We start from the raw sequence: 20248 nt of genomic DNA on the forward strand, positions 1-20248 counted from the left end.
ATGGACAGGGAGAACGTCAAATCCTGAGAACGACGACTCCAATTCCGATGAAGAAAGAATTGGAGCGGTCTCAGGTGCAACCTTCCTAGGGAAACAAATTGCTCCAGTGAGGAGAGCGTCCCCAGCAGACTCATCCACTCCCTCATTGTGCATACTTCTTTCCCTAAGAAGGTTGTTACTTTCTCGAGTCCCCGAGCTATCCTTTTTCTGAGACGGAGAAGCCCGAAAACTCCGAGAGTTCATCTGGATCCTAGATAAACACACTCTTGATCGGGAATTAAGTTTGACTTCTGTAGATTGACCAGGAGTCCCAATGAACTCGTCAATTCCAGGGTTTTCTTTAAGTCCTTCAGACAACAATCTTTGGAATTGGCCCTTATAAGCCAATCATCGAGGTACAGGGATATCCTCACCCCTTCGAGATGAAGCCATTGCGCTACATTTCTTAAGATGGCCGTAAAGACTTGGGGGGCCGTCGAGAGGCCAAAGCACAGGGCCCTGAATTGGAAAATTCTTCCCCCCATCATGAATCTGAGATACTTCCCCGAGGAAGGATGGATTGGTACGTGGAAGTAAGCGTCTGCAAGTCCAAGGACACCATCCAGTCCCCTGGACAGAGTGCTGCTAGCACCGAAGCAGTGGTCTCCATCGTGAACTTCTTCTTTTCTATGAAGAAGTTCAGGGCGCTTACGTCCAACACGGTCTCCATTCCCCTGAGGATTTCGGAACTAGGAAAAGGCGGTTGTAAAAGGCTGCTGAATGATGATCTGCCACTAGTTCGATCGCCTCCTTTTCCAGCATCTGAATCTACTGCTAGTTGGAGGGCCGTGATTCATGATGGGGTCCCTGTATCTGGCCGTCAACTCCCTCGGGGTAGTCGTCAAGGGAGGCCTCACAGTGAACGCGATGAGGTACCCCTTCTTCACGATTGAAAGGGTCCAAGAATCTGCGCCTTTCTGGGCCCAGACTTCTGCAAACTGTAAAAGCCTGGCGCCTACCATTGTCTGAAGGACTCGAGTCTTACTTGGGAGGTTTGATTGACTTCGCAAAAGTCCTTCCTCTTCTATTAGGTTTGCGACCTCTGAACGTAGGTGGACTTAAGGTAGAAGCCCCTCGAAAGGGTTTTTTCCTGAGAGATCGACTTCACTTTTCTTCATCTTAGTCGGGAAGGGCAGACGAGGCTTCCTTGCAGACTGGGCCAGAAGGTCCTGCGTAGCCTTGGCAGAGAGAGCCTTCGAAATATCCTGAATGAGATGTTTAGGAAACAGCTGTGCGGAGAGAGGAGAAAACAGCAAAGACGATCTCTGCGCGTGGGAGACAGACTTCGTCAAAAAGGAGCAAAAGACTGATCTTTTCTTCAAGACGCCCGCCCCAAACAGTGAAGCGATTTCGCTGGCTCCATCCCTCACAGATTTATCCATACAGGATAACACACAATTCAAGTCTTCCAGAGAAAAAGACTCTGGTCCTTGTGTCTTCTTGGATAGGTACTCCGAGAGACCAATCGAGAAAGTTGAACACAACCACTCTGAAAATGCCCTTCAGAAGTGGTCCATCTCATTCATGGGCCCACGTTGTTTGGCCGAGGTTCAGCGTGACCTTCTAGTGGCATCTACCAGGGCCGAAAAGTCTGCATCGGCTGAAGACAGGAGGCCCAGCCCCAAGGGCTCTCCTGTCTCATACCAAAATCCGGTCCGTCCGGAAAGCTTCGACGGAGGGAAGGCAAACATAGTTTTCCTGGCTTCCTCTTTGGTGCGCATCCAGGATCCGAAACTCTTGAGCGCTTTCTTCATTGAGAGGGTCGGTTTCATCATCACACACGAAGACCCTTTCGCTGTCTTCGCCGTGGAGAACAACGAGTGCGGAGAAGGAGGAGCAGCAGGGCTCAGGGACTCCCCGAACTCCTGAAGAAGAAGCTCTGTGAGCTTCTTGCAAGAAGAAAACTGCTGACGAATGTACTAGTCTTCGTCAGAACCTTCCTGGCCTTCTTAAAGAGGAGAGCGAGGAGGATCCTTAGAGGAGTTCCTTGCGGGGGTATAGTGTGAGGTGGAGACAATCGTCTCAAAGGGAAAGGGGGAGGAGGGGGGGGGTTTTTTTGAATCCACAGGAGAGCGGCGCAAGGAGAGCGACGAGTCAAAACCGAAGGGCGCCTTTCTGAAAATTTCTTTTGTCTACCCCCGCACTCCTTCCTCGAGGAAGACGAAATCTTAACTGCAGAAGAGGTAGGACTCCCGTCCCTTGAAAGACCACGTCTATCAACAGGGCGCTTACGAGAGGGAGAGAGCCTACCAGAATCCTGGCACCTATCGTGAGGAGAGCGGCTGGTAGGCGCTGAGCGCCTATCAGGAACAGGGCGCTTGAGAGGCTCTTGGTGTCTACGAAGCGGAGAGCAGCTGCTATGCTCCGAGCGCCTAACCGGAGAAGGGCGCTCGAGAGGCTCTTGGCGCCTACCAAGCGGAGAAACACTGTAAGGCTCCAAGCGCCTAACAGAAGCAGGGCGCTTGAGACGTTCTTGACTCCTAGGGGAACGGTCAGGAGTAGGGAGCCTCGAGATCGATGAGCGCCTACTAGGGGAACGAAGCAGTCGAGGCTCAAGGCGCCTCTCCACAGGAGAACAGCTACCAAGAGAAGGACGCCTACCAGGAGCAGGGCTCCTACTAGACTCTTGACATCTTACAGGCGAGGAGCGACTTACATGAGAAAAGCGCCTACTTGTCACGGGGTCCGAAGTTCGAGGAGAGTAGTCGGAAGGAGAAGCGTGCCTACTCGCAGAGGGGCATTCTCTAGTCTCTCGGAGAAGACGAGGAGAAGGAACGACGAGACGGAGACGACGAAATGAGCCTTCTATGACCTGAGCGCCTCTCTTCTCTTGAACGTACTCTAGAGGAAGGTGGAAGAGACGGGGCGGAGGATCTACCGGAGGCAGGAATCCGATCTGGAGAAAAATCTTCGTAATCCAAAGAGCGCCTGTCCGACGATTGGCGCCTCGACGCTTCTGAGAGAGAGCCAGGGGAGTGGTGCCACTCTCGTGAATTCCTACGTTCAGCCGAAGCTTCCCCAAAAGAAGGAGATCGCAGACTACGAGGAGAGCGTTCCTTCGACGAAAAGTGCCTAGATCTCTTGATAGGGAGAGACACATCCTTCCTTCTATGGGATCTCGATGCTAAGGAGTCCGCCAGGGCCGAGATCTGAGCCTGGAGACCCGCCAGCACTCGAGTCGGTGAATCAACAGGATCTCCCTCCGAAGCAAACTCAGAGCGGGGAGCGGGAGAAGAAGGGCGATCACAGGATCTCCTGGGTTTCTTCACTTGCAAGGAAGCTTCTTCAGAAAAATCTTCTGGGCTGGACGCTAAAGTACTGAAGGGAGCCTCCGAAGCCCTCTTAACGGGCGTGACGCCTTCCTTAGAGTTCCAACCGCGTTTCGGAGAAGGCAAAGAAGACGAAGAGAAACACTCGCGAAGGATCTCCTTCTTCATACGTTCCGAGGCAGCCTGGGAGCGAACTTCAGGATCTGCCGAGGGGACGCCAGGGGACGCCTGACGGTGGGGGCTCTCCCTAGCCCTACTGCGGCTTTCGACTTTCCTCCTCCACTGGAACTGGGAGTCTGGAAGAGGTCTAGGCCTGGAGGCACTAAGGAGCCGGTCAGACGTACCCTCCACATCACTGGGGACACTGCACTTATCACCATCACTGACACTCTTACCTTGATCTAGTCGAAGAGTCTTGTCTTCCTTAGAATGAAAGGAAGCCTTTGAGGCCGCCGCCTCCGAAGACGAATCTACGGCTTCGGCGCGGGGAGCAGGGGCTGAGACCTGGGAGGAAGGTTCTAAAACTACATTAATGTTAGTTTCGTTTTCACTCACTCTCGACCTGCTCGAACTCCTAGAGGAAAACCTTACGCACTCTATCCCTTCAAGCTTTCTAAATATAAGAAGAAAGAGCCTTGTATTCATCCTAGTTCAAAACCTCGCATTCTTGACAAGGGTTACTAAAAGTACACTCATTCCCCTACATTTCACACAGATCGTGTGAGGGTCAACCGAAGCCTTCGGCAACCTCACCTTACATCGATCAGTCAAACATACTCTAACAAAACCGGAGTTTTGGGAACAGAATCTAAATCAGACATTCTACAAGAAAAATCCAGCGCAAAGTCAAAATCGGTGGTCCACAAAACAGCGTATGCCAAGCCCAAAAGAGCGAATACGTCACCAAAAAGGTCCAAATCAATCTCCAGGCAAGCGAGAATCGAAAAGTCTATCGAAAGGAAACGACAACAGTTGTTATCGTTCCGGCCGACAGAGAAAATCTGATAGGAGAGGGGGATTGGTTCGTACACCCGCCACCCAGCGGCGGGTAAGGTAGACCACCTGACCTACCTGTCGCGTGTGCCGCGAGATTTGAAATTCTGTCGGGAATGTCGGAGACTATAGCTAAGTATATATCTGACAGGAAAGTTCATGTACAAAATTGAATACACTTGATGAATAAAGAGAAACATTCTCTTTAGATACAAATACACTGATGAAAAGGGAGACAGGATGAAAGGAGGAGTCTGACAACCTTTAAGAAAGGAATCTGGACTTGATGGAGACAAAAGAAAAGCAAGAAAGAATGCGATAGGGATGGGATGCATCCCAGCAGTTCACTCTAGATTGAGAACAATTGGTTCTCAAATAACTAAAGAGTAAAAAAATATGAATGACTGGGTCTCAAAATAACTATCAACTAAAGAACAGACACGAGTTACATGCAAAGTGCTTAATCACGATTCTAATTTGAACCAATGGAGGAGGCCCTCTTACCCTCAGGTGGCTGTGGTGGATCTTCAGCTGTGGTGTGGGTTTGTTTCTTAACATCAGTGACAACAGCAGCATCTTGAGGAACTACCTGACTGGGTTCTGAAATCAGTAAAAGTTCTGTATTTCAATTCACTGATTGTAAAATCATTAAAATTCTCCTTAAAAGTACGATTTTCAGATTTACCACTTTTTTTTGCGATTTCCATTTCATATTATGAGACAGCAATTAAAAACTAAATTCATAATAATAAATTCTGTTTCTATAGAGTTGGAGACATTTTTAACAATAATAATAAACAGGTTTAATTAGTCCATATTGTCTTTACGAATATTAACACTTTTCTCACATAAAGCACTGTCCAGTGACAAAAATTCTATTTCAGGATTATAGACAGAGCATCACTTAAGATATATACAAAAAGCTGACTTTGTATTAGCTTGACTTGAGAACAAGCCTACAGGGGCCACTGACTTGAAATTCAAGCTTCCAAAAAATATGTGTTACCAAGAAAAAATTGAACAGAAGGTTATGAAAAATATAGAAGAAGAGATCAGTTATTAAAAAAAGAAAAAAAAAAATTAATCAATTCTTTTCACTGACATAAGACTACCTCTCCTCCATATAAGATACCCTGAATGAAAAAGTCCATCACCAGGATGGAAAATGCGAGGAGGAAGCATGTGCATTCTGCAATCTGCATACCTCTCACCCTCAATGTCAGGAATATGCTACAGTGTCTCCCCCCCTCCCCATTCATGAGGGATGGGTACCAGATGGCGGCGCAAATAGCTAGAATGTGCGAATAGTGTAAATCCCTATAAAAATGCTAAAAATGATATTGTTAAACTACAATAAAGTTTTGTACATACTTACCTGGCAGATATATACATAGCTATAGTCTCCGACGTTCCCGACAGAATTTCAAAATCTCGCGGCACACGCGACAGGTAGGTCAGGTGGTCTACCTTACCCGCGCTGGGTGGCGGATGTACGCCACTCCCGTAAGCTTGTCAGATTTTTCTCTTCCACCTGTCTCCTGAGGGGAGGCTGGGCGGGCCATTAATCGTATATATCTGCCAGGTAAGTATGTACAAAACTTTATTGTAGTTTACATATCATGTACATGAACTTCCCTGACAGATATATACATAGCTGATTGGCACCCTTGGTGGAGGGTAAGAGACAGCTCAATAATACAGGTAAGACGGGAAACAACTAATGTTGTAGGATATAAAAAACCTTGGTTTCTCACCTTTCAGGATGAAGACTTCATAGATACTATCTCTGAGTCTGCATTGCCTGGAGAGCTACAGCTAGGACGTGACCTGATGCTGAAAGACTCTCGGATCTACCACTGGGGATATGTGATCCCCTATTGTGGTAGAATCCAAGTCGGATGCTGTAGAGGGACCTTGTCCGCTTACCTAACAGATCCTTACCACTACCTCTGCAAGGAGCCAAAACCCACCAGACCACCTAACCAAAATACAAAGGGTTAAATACTACGACAAAAAAGAGGTGCCTCCTGCAACCTCTTTCAGACAACCAAAAACAACAATATAAAATATAGGGTAACATATAAAAAAATTTACACAGGATAAGTTTCAGCTCCCTGCCCCAGCACCGAATCCGCCGATACGAAAGGACCCAAGGCGAAGCATTTATCATATGTGATTTTTACAATCACGTAGGTAGTGGTTTGCGGAAAACGATTGGCATCTCCAAAAAGTCGCCTCCATCAAGTTCCGCACAGACATATTTTTTCTGAATGCAAGCGAAGTTGCGATGGCTCTCACCTCGTGAGCTTTCACTTTCAGTAGTCTAAATGGTTCTTTCCTTACAGGCACATGTGCCTCTGTAATAAGGCTTCTCAGAAAAAAGGAAAGAGCATTCTTCGACATGGGCCGAGTGGGGTCCTTTACGGAGCACCAAAGTACATCTTGATTAGCCTTAAGTTGTTCCTTCCTCTTAAGGAAATACTTCATAATTCTCATAGGGCAAAGAGTTCTTTCAGGCTCTTCCCTACTAGAAAAGATAAACTACGAACTTCAAAGCTCCTGGGCCAAGGGCGTGATGGGTTTTCATTCTTTGCAAGAAACTTGGAAGAAACGAACACACCATAGAATCTTCCTTAAACCCTACCTTGCCCTCGATAGCTTGGAGCTCACTCACTCTTTAGCTGTAGCTAGGGACCAAAAGGAAGATAGCCTTCTTCGTCAAGTCCTTGAAAGAGGCTAAGCCAGGAGGTTCGAATCTAGACGATCCAAGGAATTGTAGGACTACGTCTAGATTCCAGTTCGGTATACATGAGGACGCTTAATGGTTTCAAATGATCTAATAAGATCATGGCAGGTCCTTATCATCGGATATATTTAAGCCTCTATGCCGAAATACCGCCGCCAACATACTGCGGTATCCCTTAATAGTTGACACAACCAGATGACATTCTTCCTTGAGGAAAATAAGAAATCCGCAATTTGGGTCACAGAGGTACTGGAAGAGGAAATGTTCTTCCTCTTGCACCAACGTATTGAAGACATCCCACTTTGACTGGTATACACGCAAGGTGGAAGGTCCTCCTCGCTCTTGCGATTTGCTTTAGCAGCTGCTGCTGAAAAGCCTTTCGCTCTGACCAACTTTGGACAGTCTGAAACCAGTTCAGACTGAGAGCGAGGAGATGGGTTTTTTGTGGTACCTGTCGAAGTGGGGTTTGTCTGAGAGATTTCGCTCCTTAGCGGGAGCGATCTTGGGAGGTCCACCAACCATTCCAGTACCTCTGTGAACCATTCTTGGGGCCGGCCAAAAGGGAGCGATTAAGGTCATTCTCGTTGAATCGGACTCTACGAACTTCTTGATAGTTAGCCCCAGGATCTTGAAGGGGGGCGGGGGGAAACGCGTAGACGTCGAGTCCGTTCCAGCTAGAAGAAGAGCATCTATTGCTACAAATGCCTCTGGATCCGATATCGGAGAGCAGTAAGGATCCAGCCTCTTGTTCTTTGACGTGGCAAAGAGGTCTATGTGTGGCCTGCCCCATAACTTCCACAGGCTCTGGCAATACATCCAGATGAAGAGTCCACTCTGTGTGAAGGACCTGATCTTTCCTGCTGAGGAGATCTGCTCTTACATTCCTTTCTCCCTGCACGAACCTGGTGAGAAGCTTGATTCCTCTTTCTTCTGCCCACAGAAGAAGGTCTCTTGCTGTCTCGTACAGGGAGAAGGAATGCGTCCCCCCCTGTTTCCTGATGTATGCCAGAGCTGTAGTGTTGTCCGCGTTGACCTGCACTACCGATCTTCTGACTTTGGGCTCGAAAGCCTTCAGAGCCAACCACACAGCCACCAACTCCTTTCTGTTGATGTGCCAGGCTACCTGGTCCCCACCCAGGTACCTGACACTTCGTTGGTTTCCCAGAGTTGCACCCCACCCCATGTCCGACGCGTCGGAGAACAACACCAGGTTGGGGGTCTGTGATTGAAGAGACAGTCCCTTCGCAAAGAGGTTGGGATCTGTCCACCAATAAGAGATGTTTCTTGATGTCCTGGGAAACGACAGGTGAGAACGGTCAAATTCCTGAGAACGACGACTCCAATTCCGATGAAGAAAGAATTGGAGCGGTCTCAGGTGCAACCTTCCTAGGGAAAACGAATTGCTCCAGAGAGGAGAGTGTCCCCAGCAGACTCATCCACTCCCTCACTGTGCATACTTCTTTCCCTAAGAAGGTTGTTACTCTCTCTAATCCTCGGGCTATCCTTTCCTGCGAGGGAAAAGCCCCCCGAAACTCAGAGTTCATCTGTATCCCGAGATACACACACTCTTGCTCGGGAATTAGTGATGACTTCTTGAAATTGACGAGAAGTCCCAAAGCCTTCGTCAATTCTAAGGTTACTTGTAAGTCCTTCAAACAACGATCTTCTGAATTGGCCCTTATTAGCCAATCGTCGAGGTACATGGATATCCTCACCCCTTTCAAATGAAGCCATTGAGCCACATTCCTCAAAATCCCCGTGAACACTTGAGGGGCCGTCGAGAGGCCGAAACACAGAGCCCTGAACTGGAAAAATTTTCCCCCCCATCATGAATCTGAGAAACTTCCTCGAGGAAGGATGGATCGGTACGTGGAAGTAAGCGTCCTGTAAATCCAAGGAAACCATCCAGTCCCCTGGACGAAGTGCTGCCAGCACTGATGAAGGCGTTTCCATCGTGAACTTCTTCTTTTCTACGAAAGAAGTTCAGGGCGCTTACATCCAACACCGGTCTCCATCCCCCTGAGGACTTCGGAACTAGGAACAGGCGGTTGTAGAAGCCCGATGAATGATGGTCTGTCACTAGTTCGATAGCCCCCTTCTCCAGCATCTGATCTACTGCTAGATGGAGAGCTTGATTCATGATGGGGTCTCTGTACCTGGCCGTCATTCCCCCTTGGGATGGTCGTAAGGGAGGTCTTTCGACGAAAAGGGATGAGGTAACCTCTCCTCAAATAGAAAGGGTCCAAGGATCCGCCCCTTTTTGGGGGGGCCAGACTTCTGCAAACTCTAAGAGTCTGGCGCCCACCGTTGTTTGAAGGACTTGCAAGTTATTTGGGGGCTTTAACAGACTTGGCGAAAGTCTTACCCCTTCTTGAAGGTCTACGACCTCTAAACGTAGAGGTTCTTGATGACGATGCCTCGAAAGGGTTTCTCGAACACTTGCTTTTTCCTTCTTAGCCTTGGTAGGGAAGGAAGGGCGAGGTTTTTCTTGCCGACTGTGCCAAAAGGTCCTGGGTGGCTTTGGCCGAAAGTGACCTCGAAATGTCCTGCACTCGAGTTTCGGGAACAACTGAGTAGACAGAGGAGCAAACAGCAAAGAAGACCTCTGAGCATGGGAGACCGACTTCGTTAAGAAGGAACAATAAACCGATCTCTTCTTCACGATCCCGGCCCATAAAGGGAGGCGATTTCACTCGCTCCGTCTCTTACTGATTGTCCATACAAGACAAAAACACACATAAGATCATCTGGTGAAATTGACTCTGGCACTTCAATTTTCTTGGCTAGGACTCCAACGACCAATCAAAGGAAGTTAAATACTTCTAGCACTCTAAACATACCTTTGAGCAAATGATCCAATTCATTCATTGCCCAAGTCGTCTTAGCAGAGTTAAGGGCAGTTCTCCTTGTCGAATCTACCAGCGCCGAAAAATCCGAATCAGCCGAAGACGGTAGACCCAATCCTAAGGGCTCTCCTGTTTCGTACCAGAAACCAGCGTTCCTGAAATAATTCGAAGGAGGAAAAGCGAACATCGTTTTCCCCGCTTCTTCTTTGGAAGCCATCCAGGAACCAAAACTCCTCAGTGCCTTCTTCATAGAAAGAGTTGGCTTCATCCTCACACAAGAAGAACTCTTCGCTGTCTTCGCCGTTGAAAAAAGTGAGTGAGGAGAAGGGAGGAGCCGTAGGCGTAAGGGAATCCCCAAAAACTTGTAAAAGTAGCTCTGTAAGCTTCTTGTAAGAAGAGACAGCAGCAGAAGTAAAGTTCGGTTCCTCATCCGAACCTTCCAGGACGTCTTGTCGAGGCGAGCGCGGGAAGATCCTTAGGTGACGAAGGATCTAGCAGGAGTTGAGCGAGAGGTTGGAGAACGCCCTCTCTTAGAAGAGTTCACATCCACTGGAGAACGATGAGAAGATCTGGGAAGTCTACGATGAGACTCCCTCTTCGAGGTATACGGAATCTCAGCTGAAGGAGAGGTAGGGCTCCTACTCCGAGAATCCTCGGAAACATCCGCAGGGCGCTTACGAGGAGGCGAGCGCCTACTATACTCTATGCACCTATCCTGAGGCGAGCGGCTGCCAGGAGAAGAGCGCCTATCGAGAGCAGAGCGCTTGCGCGGCTCTCCATACCTGTCCAGTTGCGTACGATCAACGGAAGTTCGACTGGAAGGCGAAATGCGCCTACTAGGAGAAGGCTGCTTGCGAGACTCTTGACGTCTAACAAGAGGTAACATTCAGGAGAAGGCGCTTCAACACTAACGAGCGCCTACTTGGAGAAGGGCGCTTCCGGGATTACCCTGGGTGCCTACCCAAGAGACAAACGGTCAGGAGAAGTGCGCCTAGAAGCGAGAGAGCGCCTACACGGAGAAGGGCGCTTGAAAGACTCTTGTTGTCTGCCTTAGGAGAATAATCAGGAGTATGACGCCTTAAAAGAGACGAGCGCCTACTAGGAGCGCTATGTGCAGTAGCTCTTGGCGCCTACCTTGTGGGGAGCGGCTAACAGAAGGCCGTCTATCATGCACACGACTCCTACCAGACTCTAGATGCCTGTCAGGAGAGAAGTCACGATCCGATACTCGAGGAGAGTGACATCTGGAAGAAGAACGCCTACTTGTATAAGGGCGCCTTCTATAATCTTGAGGCTGCTGAGGAGAAGTCTCACGCGAGGGAGTTTGAAGAAATCGCGTGATGAGCAGGTGCAGTGCGCTTACCGGAAGAAGAGGGGGAATCAACTGGAGAAAAAACTTCTTTATCCATAGAGCGTCCTACCGATGTTGGCGCCTTGAAATTGAAAGAGAGCCATGGCGAGCGAGGGCGCTCACGCGAGCGAGGCGCTCCCAACCCACGAGCTAGGGCGGGCCTCACGCGAGCCCCCACCTTCATACGAAACCTCCACAATATGAAGGGAGAAACGATCCTCTGAAGAGCGGCGCCTAGATCTCTTGATCGGAAGAGAAAACGTCCTTCTTCTACGTGATCTAACTGCTAGAGGAGTCTGCTAGCGCCGTGATCTGAGCTTGAAGTCCCGCGAGTACTCTCGTAGGAGAATCTTCTATTTCTTCCTCGGAAAGGCAGGCGCCGAGCGCGGAGCGCGAGAAGAAGAACGATCATAGGATTTCTTGGGTTTCTTCGCCTCCACCGACGATTCTTCCGGGAAAACCTCCGGACTAGAAGCCAAAGGACTGCATGGAGCCTTCCAAGCCCTCTTCAACGCGCGACGCATCGGGGAGTTCCAACCTCTCTTCGGAGAGGGAGACGACGAAGAGGAGAAGCATTGGCGTAGGAGCTCCTTCTTGTAGCGATCCGAGGCAGCCTGGGAGCGTACTTCAGGATCTGCCGAGGGACGCCTGACCGGTGGGGGCTCTCCCTAGCCCTCCTGCGGCTTTTCGACTTTCCCTACTCCACTGGAACTGGGAGTCTGGAAGAGGTCTAGGCCTAGAGGCACTAAGGAGCCGGTCAGACGCACCCTCCACAACACTGGGGACACTGCACTGATCACTAACACTCTCCTTACCTTCCAACTGACGAATCTTCTGCATCCACAGAACGATTCTGGCTTTCAGAGCTGCGCCTCCGAAGGCGAATCTTCGGCTTCGGTGCGGGGAGCCGGGGCTGCAACTTGGGAAGAAGGTCTAATTCTACGTTAGTACTATTAGGATCCACATCCAACTCACTCATTCTAGATCTGCTAGAACTTCTAGAGGAAGCCTTACGCACTCTATCACGTTCCAACTTCCTAACATAAGAAGAGAGAGCCTTTATATTCTTCTTCATTCAATCCCTACATCACTACAAGGGTTAGCAAAAAAGCACATTTCATTCCCCCTGCATTTCATGCAAACCGTGTGGGGGTCTACCGAAGCTTTCGGCAACCTCACCTTACATCCTTATTCACGCAAACCCTAAAACCAAAAAAAAAAACCGAAGTTTTAACTACCGATTCTAGATCAGACATCGTTAAAGAAAAACAACTCAAAATCAAACAAACCGGGTCCCAATCAGCGTATGCCAAGCCAAACAAAGCGAATACGTCACCAAAAGAAGTCCAAATTAACTCCAGGCAAGCGAGAATCGAAAAACTATCGAGCAGGAACCGACAAACAGTTGTTATCGTTGCCAGCGACAGAGAAAAATCTGACAAGCTTACGGGAGTGGTTCGTACATCCGCCACCCAGCGGCGGGTAAGGTAGACCACCTGACCTACCTGTCGCTTGTGCCGCGAGATTTGAAATTCTGTCGGGAACGTCGGAGACCGATAGCTATGTAATAATATCTGTCAGGGAAGTTTCATGTACAAAAATGCCTATTTTGTTGGAATAAAAAACTCAAGAAAAAACCACTAACAATGTCGATATCTGGTTTTTTTTTTTTAATAGTTTTATCACAAAAAGTGCATTATATGATGAACTTGATAAAAAAAAAAACCAAGAATTTGTGGATATTTCTCATAGAAAAATACAGCGAATAGGCAAATTTCCTGTGAATAATGGGGGTATATGTTCCAGAGAGAAATCTGCAAATACGTGAGTCCGTAAATACAGGGGGTTCACTGTTTTTGGAATGCTTAGAGGAAGAAAGGGGGTGTACTTTTGGCAGTCAGGTGGAAGGTTAGGTTTAGATGAAATTTTTTATTACACTTCATGATTTATCGTGCTCAAGGTCAGATGGGGTGACAAGGGAGGAGGAACACCCAGTCATGTAAGGACCCAATGCCTATGTTGACTTACATGACACTCTTTGTATTGTTAGGTTGGGAAGGTGGGTGGAGAGAGGACAAAAGCCAGGTAAAGACTCATGTTAGATTAGGTTAGGCTGAACCCCTCTAACTGTCCTTGCTACCTTTTCATGTCCCATATATTTTTGGGGAACTTTAGTACTAATACAGTCAAACCCCGCTAGTCACAGACTCGCCTATTCATGGATTTTCTGTGGACCATATATAGCTATTATTTGCAGAAAATTTGCCTATTCCCGGTATTTTTCACCGAGAAATATTAATAAATTACTGTATTTTCATAAAATTTTCATGACTCAATGCACTTTTTGTGATAAAACTATTAAAAAACTGAAGTAGTATAAACATTTTTTGAGGGTGTTTTAGTGTTTCAACTTTCAAAATAGGCAATTCTAAGTGTTTTTAGAGTGGTTTTAAGTATTTGTGGATTTTAGCTATTCGTGGAGGGGGTCTGGTACCCATCCCCGTGAATACAAGGGGTCTACTGTAAGTACTATAAACTAAAGGTAGGCTATTATTTCATGTCATACTCTTAAGTCTCAAGATTATGCTCAATACAAAAATCAAGCTAAATTACAAATTTCCCATTGCCAGGACACTACTACTACTACTTAGGCATTGTCTTTTGTTAATGTTTCAAGATTCATTCCCATGGAAGCTGGTAGTAACATGACATTCATGGGTACTGCTATGGTATTATACCTAAATAGCCCAACTAGCTATTTGCAAAAATGACAAATTTTTAACCAATTTGTATTTTTCATAACTTACAAACCTGAGGTCTTAACATTAGGATAAATACTCAGCACCAGCTGGAAACCGGTAAAGTTTAAAATAATTGTGTACGCAAGGGACTATTGCCATCTGTGCTTGGTCACAAGACATGTGGAGCCACCCACATACTCCTCTTTAACTCGTGACCCCGTTAGTTATTCTTCCAACCTAGGTTAGTTGATAGAGGGGTGGTTAGAGGTGGGCCTTTGTATGTTAAGACCTCAGGTTTGTAAGTTATGAAAAATACAAATTGGTTAATAATTTGTCATTTGTTCATATACGAAACAAACCTGCGGTCTTAACATTAGGATAGACTTACTCTTGGTGGGAGGTAAGTACTATTAACCAACTGGGAGTTTGCCACCTTTGATCAGTTTTCTGAATACCAGAATTCAACGAAACAAAACTGACCAGTATTTCAGAATCTAAGACATAATATGAATATCATAGTCGACTTCTGGGTTCTCCACAATGTCATAGTTCATTGCGTCCGAGGAAGATAAGATCTGTTCTTCTAACAAAACCAATTCATCCACTCATGTACGTTTGTTATCATTCCTCTCCCCCTTGCTAAAGAGAGGAATGTCCTGCTACTGATAGGTATCTTACTGATACTAACCCTAACAGTATGGCTACTTCACTCACCTGTACCTTGTCCGTTTCAGCTCATGATGGTACTCTCTTCTTACTGCCCGAAGTAAAGAAGGAGACAGTTGGAAATTGGAAAAGGAAAGAGGCCAGTTAACTCCTCCATTTCACATTCATACCATCATCTTAGACAAGATACCAACTGACCCACCAGGGGTACTGGATGAGTTACACCATTTGTTGAGCAGCTACCAAAGGACCCAAGGAAATTGTGTCCAAGGACCTCTGGGCAACCTTATTTATATACAGGAAATTGAATGGTTTTTCATAACAATGAACCCACTCTCAAATTTCAATGAACAGACAGACACCTTCTTAACATTGCTCAATTTTGAGCTTCGATACAGTCACAGACCAACCGTCATGATCATTTTAACAGATTTGTTCTAATTGCCAGAAGGCCTGTATTCCTCTGATGACCTTCTTATTTCTGCATAACCCCATTGGTACAACTTGACAACAAGGAGTAGGCTTGACCGATCGCCTCTGTTTGGCCTGTTCCTTTATGTCTACACCTTTATGTTCTAGGCGATGTAGTTCTTTCTATAACCACAGAGTACTTGACACGTCAAAGCCGGCTCTCCTGAAAGTCTCTCACACATACTCACACCGTACTGAGCATGACTAAGAAATGTATCTGTCATTATGACCTGTGCTGCATTGACTACTTTATCCTGGATTCTGGGGCACATTGGAAACTGATGTTCCTAACCACTTTTCAGTCTACGTCAAAACCTGGTTATGGAGTACTCGCACTCTACCAAGGTCAAGAGGAAGACCCCCACCGCCACGGGTCAGTTTCCTGTAATGTGACTGATGTATGTGCCTGGTGGTACGTAATCCATCAAGCCTTACTCTGATACAGAGTATGTTTCACTTATCAGATCGGAGTTCTTATGTGCCCGATCCAGTTCACTGCTCCTGATTCATCTGAAGATTACTCAGTGTGAAGTGATATTCACATGCCGTATCCTGATTGTGATAGACATTGGTACGGCTGTGAACTGCGCATGCGCAAACCCTTGTTTACTGCCTCAGGCATATCAGTGACAGCAAGAAAATGGTGACTGAGCAACGTGAACCGTGTAATAATACATCAGTTTTCATTGAAAAACAGATGTTTTCAGGTTTCAGTGAGCTGAAAAAGGCATAAGACGTCTATGAAGAGTCAAAACAACCCAAAAAGTGAAGTGGAAGTACAGGTAAATGTAAAGATTTTGAGATGCCACATTGTTCAAAGCAGATAGATTAGTTTAGTTTTATTTTTCATGTTAATGCATAGTCAAAATCTAAGTATGTTTAATTATTATTGCAATTTTTTTTGTCTTCATTTACTGTCAAAATGTTTTGGTGCTTTATTATGTAATATGAGGTGAAATGATCAGAGCAGATAGATTAGTTTAGTCTTATTTTTCAAGTATATAGTCAAAATCTATGTATGTTCAAGTATTATTGTAATTTTTGATATTCTCATTTACTGTAAAAATGAAGTTTTTATGTTAAAACAATGTTTAATGTATACTTACCTGGCAGGTATATATAGCTATATTCTCTGTTCCACCTGGCAGAAATTTTCAAAACTCGCAAGGCAAACGCTAGTAACCTATTAGTAGTTCAGGCAACCACCACCCCAATTAACCAGTGGTGCTAGCGCTAGGAACCGTTCCCAATTGGGCCAGATTTTCTCTGAACCCTGGTCTTCCTGAGAGGAGGGGGGAATTGGGAAATTATTATATACCTGCCAGGTAAGTATACATTAAAACTTTGTTTTAACATAAAAAATGTTATTGTTATAATACAATTAAGTTTGTTCATACTTACCTGGCAGATATATATATAGCTGTATTCTCCGAAGTCCGACAGAATTTCAAAACTCGCGGCACACGCAGTGGGCGGCCAGGTGGGTAGTACCCATCCCGCCGCTGGAGGCGGATATCAGGAACCATTCCCATTTTCTATTCATATTTTATCAGTGCCACTGTCTCCTGAGGGGAGGTGGGTGGGCACTTAATTATATATATCTGCCAGGTAGTATGAACAAACTTAATTGTATTATAACAATAACATTTTGTTCATGAAACTTACTTGGCAGATAGATATATAGCTGAATCCCACCTTCGGATGGTGGGGAAGAGGACCGAGAAATAGGATTTGTAGGCAAACTTAACATTAAGTAGATGATATACAACCCTTGGTTTCTTCCTCACCTGTTTAGCACAAAAGGTAGACTCTCGGTGATTTCCTGGTCAAACTACAGCCTGCTTGTGCTTAATCAGAGTTGCCAGCCAGGTGGAGACCTGTAGTGCTGGTGCGCTCTGAATGCTCTGTCAACGGGGACGTGACCTCAATGTGACAAGAGCATTAGAGCCATACAAATGAGGGCAACGAAAAGCAACTGACCACCACCTGACCAACTAACAAAGACCCCCTGAACACTAAGCTAAAGATGGGAGGTCTTCACCAAAGCCTCACCACAACCAAAAAACACAACAACTAAAACTAACCTAACCTAAACCCTAACTAAGGGATAGGGAGAGAGCTACCTTCAGCCCCCAAGACTGTGTCTGCAGAAACGTATGGCCCAAGAGAACAACAGTCCTCGTATATCGTTCTCACATCTCTCAAGTAGTGTGAGGCGAATACTGAATTGCTCCTCCAAAAGGTGGCGTCAAGGATGTCCTTGATCGACATGTTCCTTTGGAAGGCAAGCGAGGTTGCAACAGCTCTGACCTCGTGAGCTTTTCACTCGCAAGAGGCTCAAATCGATCTGTGTGGAAGACGAATGAGCCTCTTTAATGACGTCCCTCAGAAAGAACGCCAAAGCGTTCTTGGATAACGGTATATCGAGGGTCGGGTTGTTTAAACCGAACACCAGAGATTATCTGAGGGACCTACCTTACTTCTTTAGTCTTGTTGGGAACATAAAACTTTAGGAGCACCCTGACAGGGCACAGGACTCTCTCCGGTTCTTGGCCCACAAGGCTTGTCATACCCTTGATTTCAAAGCTCCTTGGCCAAGGGGTTCGACGGGTTTTCATTCTTTGCTAAGAAAGTGGGACTCAAAGAGCAGACAGCATTGTCCCCACCCCCTTGAAGCCCCACTCTCTTACAAATGGCCTGAATTTCGCTAACTCTCTTCGCCGTCGCCAGAGCAGTTAGGAAAAGAGCCTTCTTAGTCAAGTTCCTAAGAGACGCTTTCATGTAAAGGTTCGAAAGGACTCGACATTAACAGTCTAAGGACTAAGTCCAGGTTTCCAAGAAGGAGGCCTCGCCTGAGGTATCTTGGAAGTCTCAAATGATCTCAGGAGATCGTGAGATCCTGTTTATCAGACAGTTCTAGTCCTCTGTGTCGGAAGACTGCCGACAGCATGCTCTTATATCCCTTGATGGTCGGGACCGCCAGTTTCTGCACATTTCTTAAAAATAGCAGGAAATCGGCTATCTGGCTCACAGAGGTAGGAGAAGGAGAAATTCCTCCTTTCTACACCATGCCCTGAAGGAAGCCCACTTCGACTGGTAAACAGCTCTCGAGGACGATCTCCTAGCATTGGCGATCGCCTTTGCAGCTGCTTTAGAAAAACCTCTCGCTCTGGCCAGCTTTTCGATAGTCTGAACGCAGTCAGACCCAGAGCAGGAGTTTCGGTGATATCTTGCGAAGTGGGGGCTGTCTGAGTAGATCTTTCCTCCAGGGCAATGTCCTCGGAAAGTCTATGATGAATGACATTACCTCTGTGAACCATTCTTTCGCGGGCCACATCGGGGCGATCAGGGTCAACCTCGTCCCCTCCGATGCCGCGAACTTCCTTACTACTTCCCCCATGATCTTGAATGGCGGGAAGGCATATAAGTCCAGTTCGTCCAGTCCCAGAGCAGTGCGGGGGCGGTTCTATCGCGATCCTGCTCCCGGATCCAACCCAACCAAGGAGAGCAAATTTTAATAAAGAGGGCAAACCTCTTTGGTTTTCTCGACGTCGCGGAAAGAGGCTCCCGGACTAACGGACACCCCCACAGTCTCCAGAGCTCTCGACAGACGTCCTGGTTGCAACGTCCATTCCGTCGGCAGATCTGATCTTGTCGGCTGAGAAGGTCTGGCTCTGACGTTCTGGACTCCCGTGATAAATCTCGTCAGGATCCTTATCCGTCTCGCATCTGCCCACAGCAGAATCTCCCTCGCTAAATAAAACAGAGGACGGGAGTGTGTACCTCCCTGCTTCTTTGGTACGCCAGGGCTGGGTGGTTGTTCCGTCCCGAGTTGACTTGGACTACTTTCTCTGCAACCTTTTGTTGGAAGAACTGTAGCGCCAGAAAAAACCGCCGCTAGTTCCTTTACATTGATGTGCCAGGACACCTGTTACCCCCCTTCCAGTGCCTGACACTTCCTCCCCTCCCAGTGTTGCTCCCCATCCCGACACCGAAGCGTCGGAAAACAACACTAGGTCTGGGCTCAGAAGCTTTAGGGACAACCCCTCTTGAAAACTTCCGAGGATCCAACCACCATCTTAGATGGTTCTTCACCCGATTCGGTGATGAAAAAACGGGTCGCATCCAGATCCTCTCTGACTCTCCATTCGTCTGCTAAGAAAAACTGGAGAGGTCTGAGGTGTAGTCTTCCCAGGGAAACAAACTTTTTCCACGAGGAAATGGTTCCCAGCAGACTCATCCATTCCCTCGCCGAGCAAGCTTCCTTCCCCAGGAATGCCGAGACTTTCTCTAAGCCTTGCAGCTGTCGTTCCTGGGACGGAAACGCTCGAAAAGCCACTGAATCCATCTGAATCCCCAGATACACGATGGACTGTGTTGGGGTCAGATGCGACTTTTCGAGGTTGACTAGAAGTCCCAGGGACTTCGCCAAGGCCAACGTGAAGTGAAGGTCCTTCAGACACCTTTCTTCTGACGATGCTCTGATAAGCCAATCGTCGAGAGACAGGACACTCTTATTCCTGCAGAATGTAACCATCTCGCTACGTTCTTCATGAGCATGGTAAAGTACCATCGGAGCCGTGCTTAAACGAAAACGAAAACAAAGGGCTCGGAATTGGCCAAACTTTGTCCCTTAGCATAAAAAACCTCAGAAAACTTCCTTGAAAAGTAGGGAATGGATGGCACGTGAAAGTATGCGTCCTGTAGGTTCCCCAAGGACACCATACCGGAGGGGGGGGGGGGGGTCGGGGGGGGGGGGGGGGGGGGGGCGCCCGGTCTTAAGGCTCCTAGAACCGACTGAGGTGTTTCCATCTTGAATTTTTTCTTTTCTACGAAAAGATTCAAGCTGCTCACGTCCAAGACTGGACGCCACCTACGACTGTTTTGGTACCAGGAAAAGTCTGTTGTAGTATCCTGGTGACCCCAGGTCTAGGACCTGCTCCACCGCTCTTTTCGAGATCATTTGTTTCCAAAAGATCTAAAAGAACCTGCTGTTTTTCTCCCCTTGATACGACGGGGAAAGATCTCTGGGAGTCGTTGAAAGAGGAGGAGGGTCTACAAAGGGGATCTTGTACCCCTGTTCTACTATCTTGAGGGACCACGCATCTGTATCTCTCTCTCTCCAC

At 47.1% G+C, this 20248-nt stretch overlaps 1 protein-coding gene across 1 annotated transcript in view; it reads right to left on the reverse strand.

Annotated features, from left to right (window-relative positions):
- Positions 1-20248, reverse strand: part of LOC135214681 (serine/arginine repetitive matrix protein 2-like) — a 222642-nt gene that overhangs the window by 188763 nt on the left and 13631 nt on the right. The window contains 1 exon segment of the mRNA XM_064249016.1: positions 4806-4901. Coding sequence (XP_064105086.1) covers positions 4806-4901 — 96 coding nt within the window.

The sequence above is a fragment of the Macrobrachium nipponense genome, chromosome 46 (genome assembly GCF_015104395.2).
Source record: "Macrobrachium nipponense isolate FS-2020 chromosome 46, ASM1510439v2, whole genome shotgun sequence".
Taxonomy (NCBI): domain Eukaryota; kingdom Metazoa; phylum Arthropoda; class Malacostraca; order Decapoda; family Palaemonidae; genus Macrobrachium; species Macrobrachium nipponense.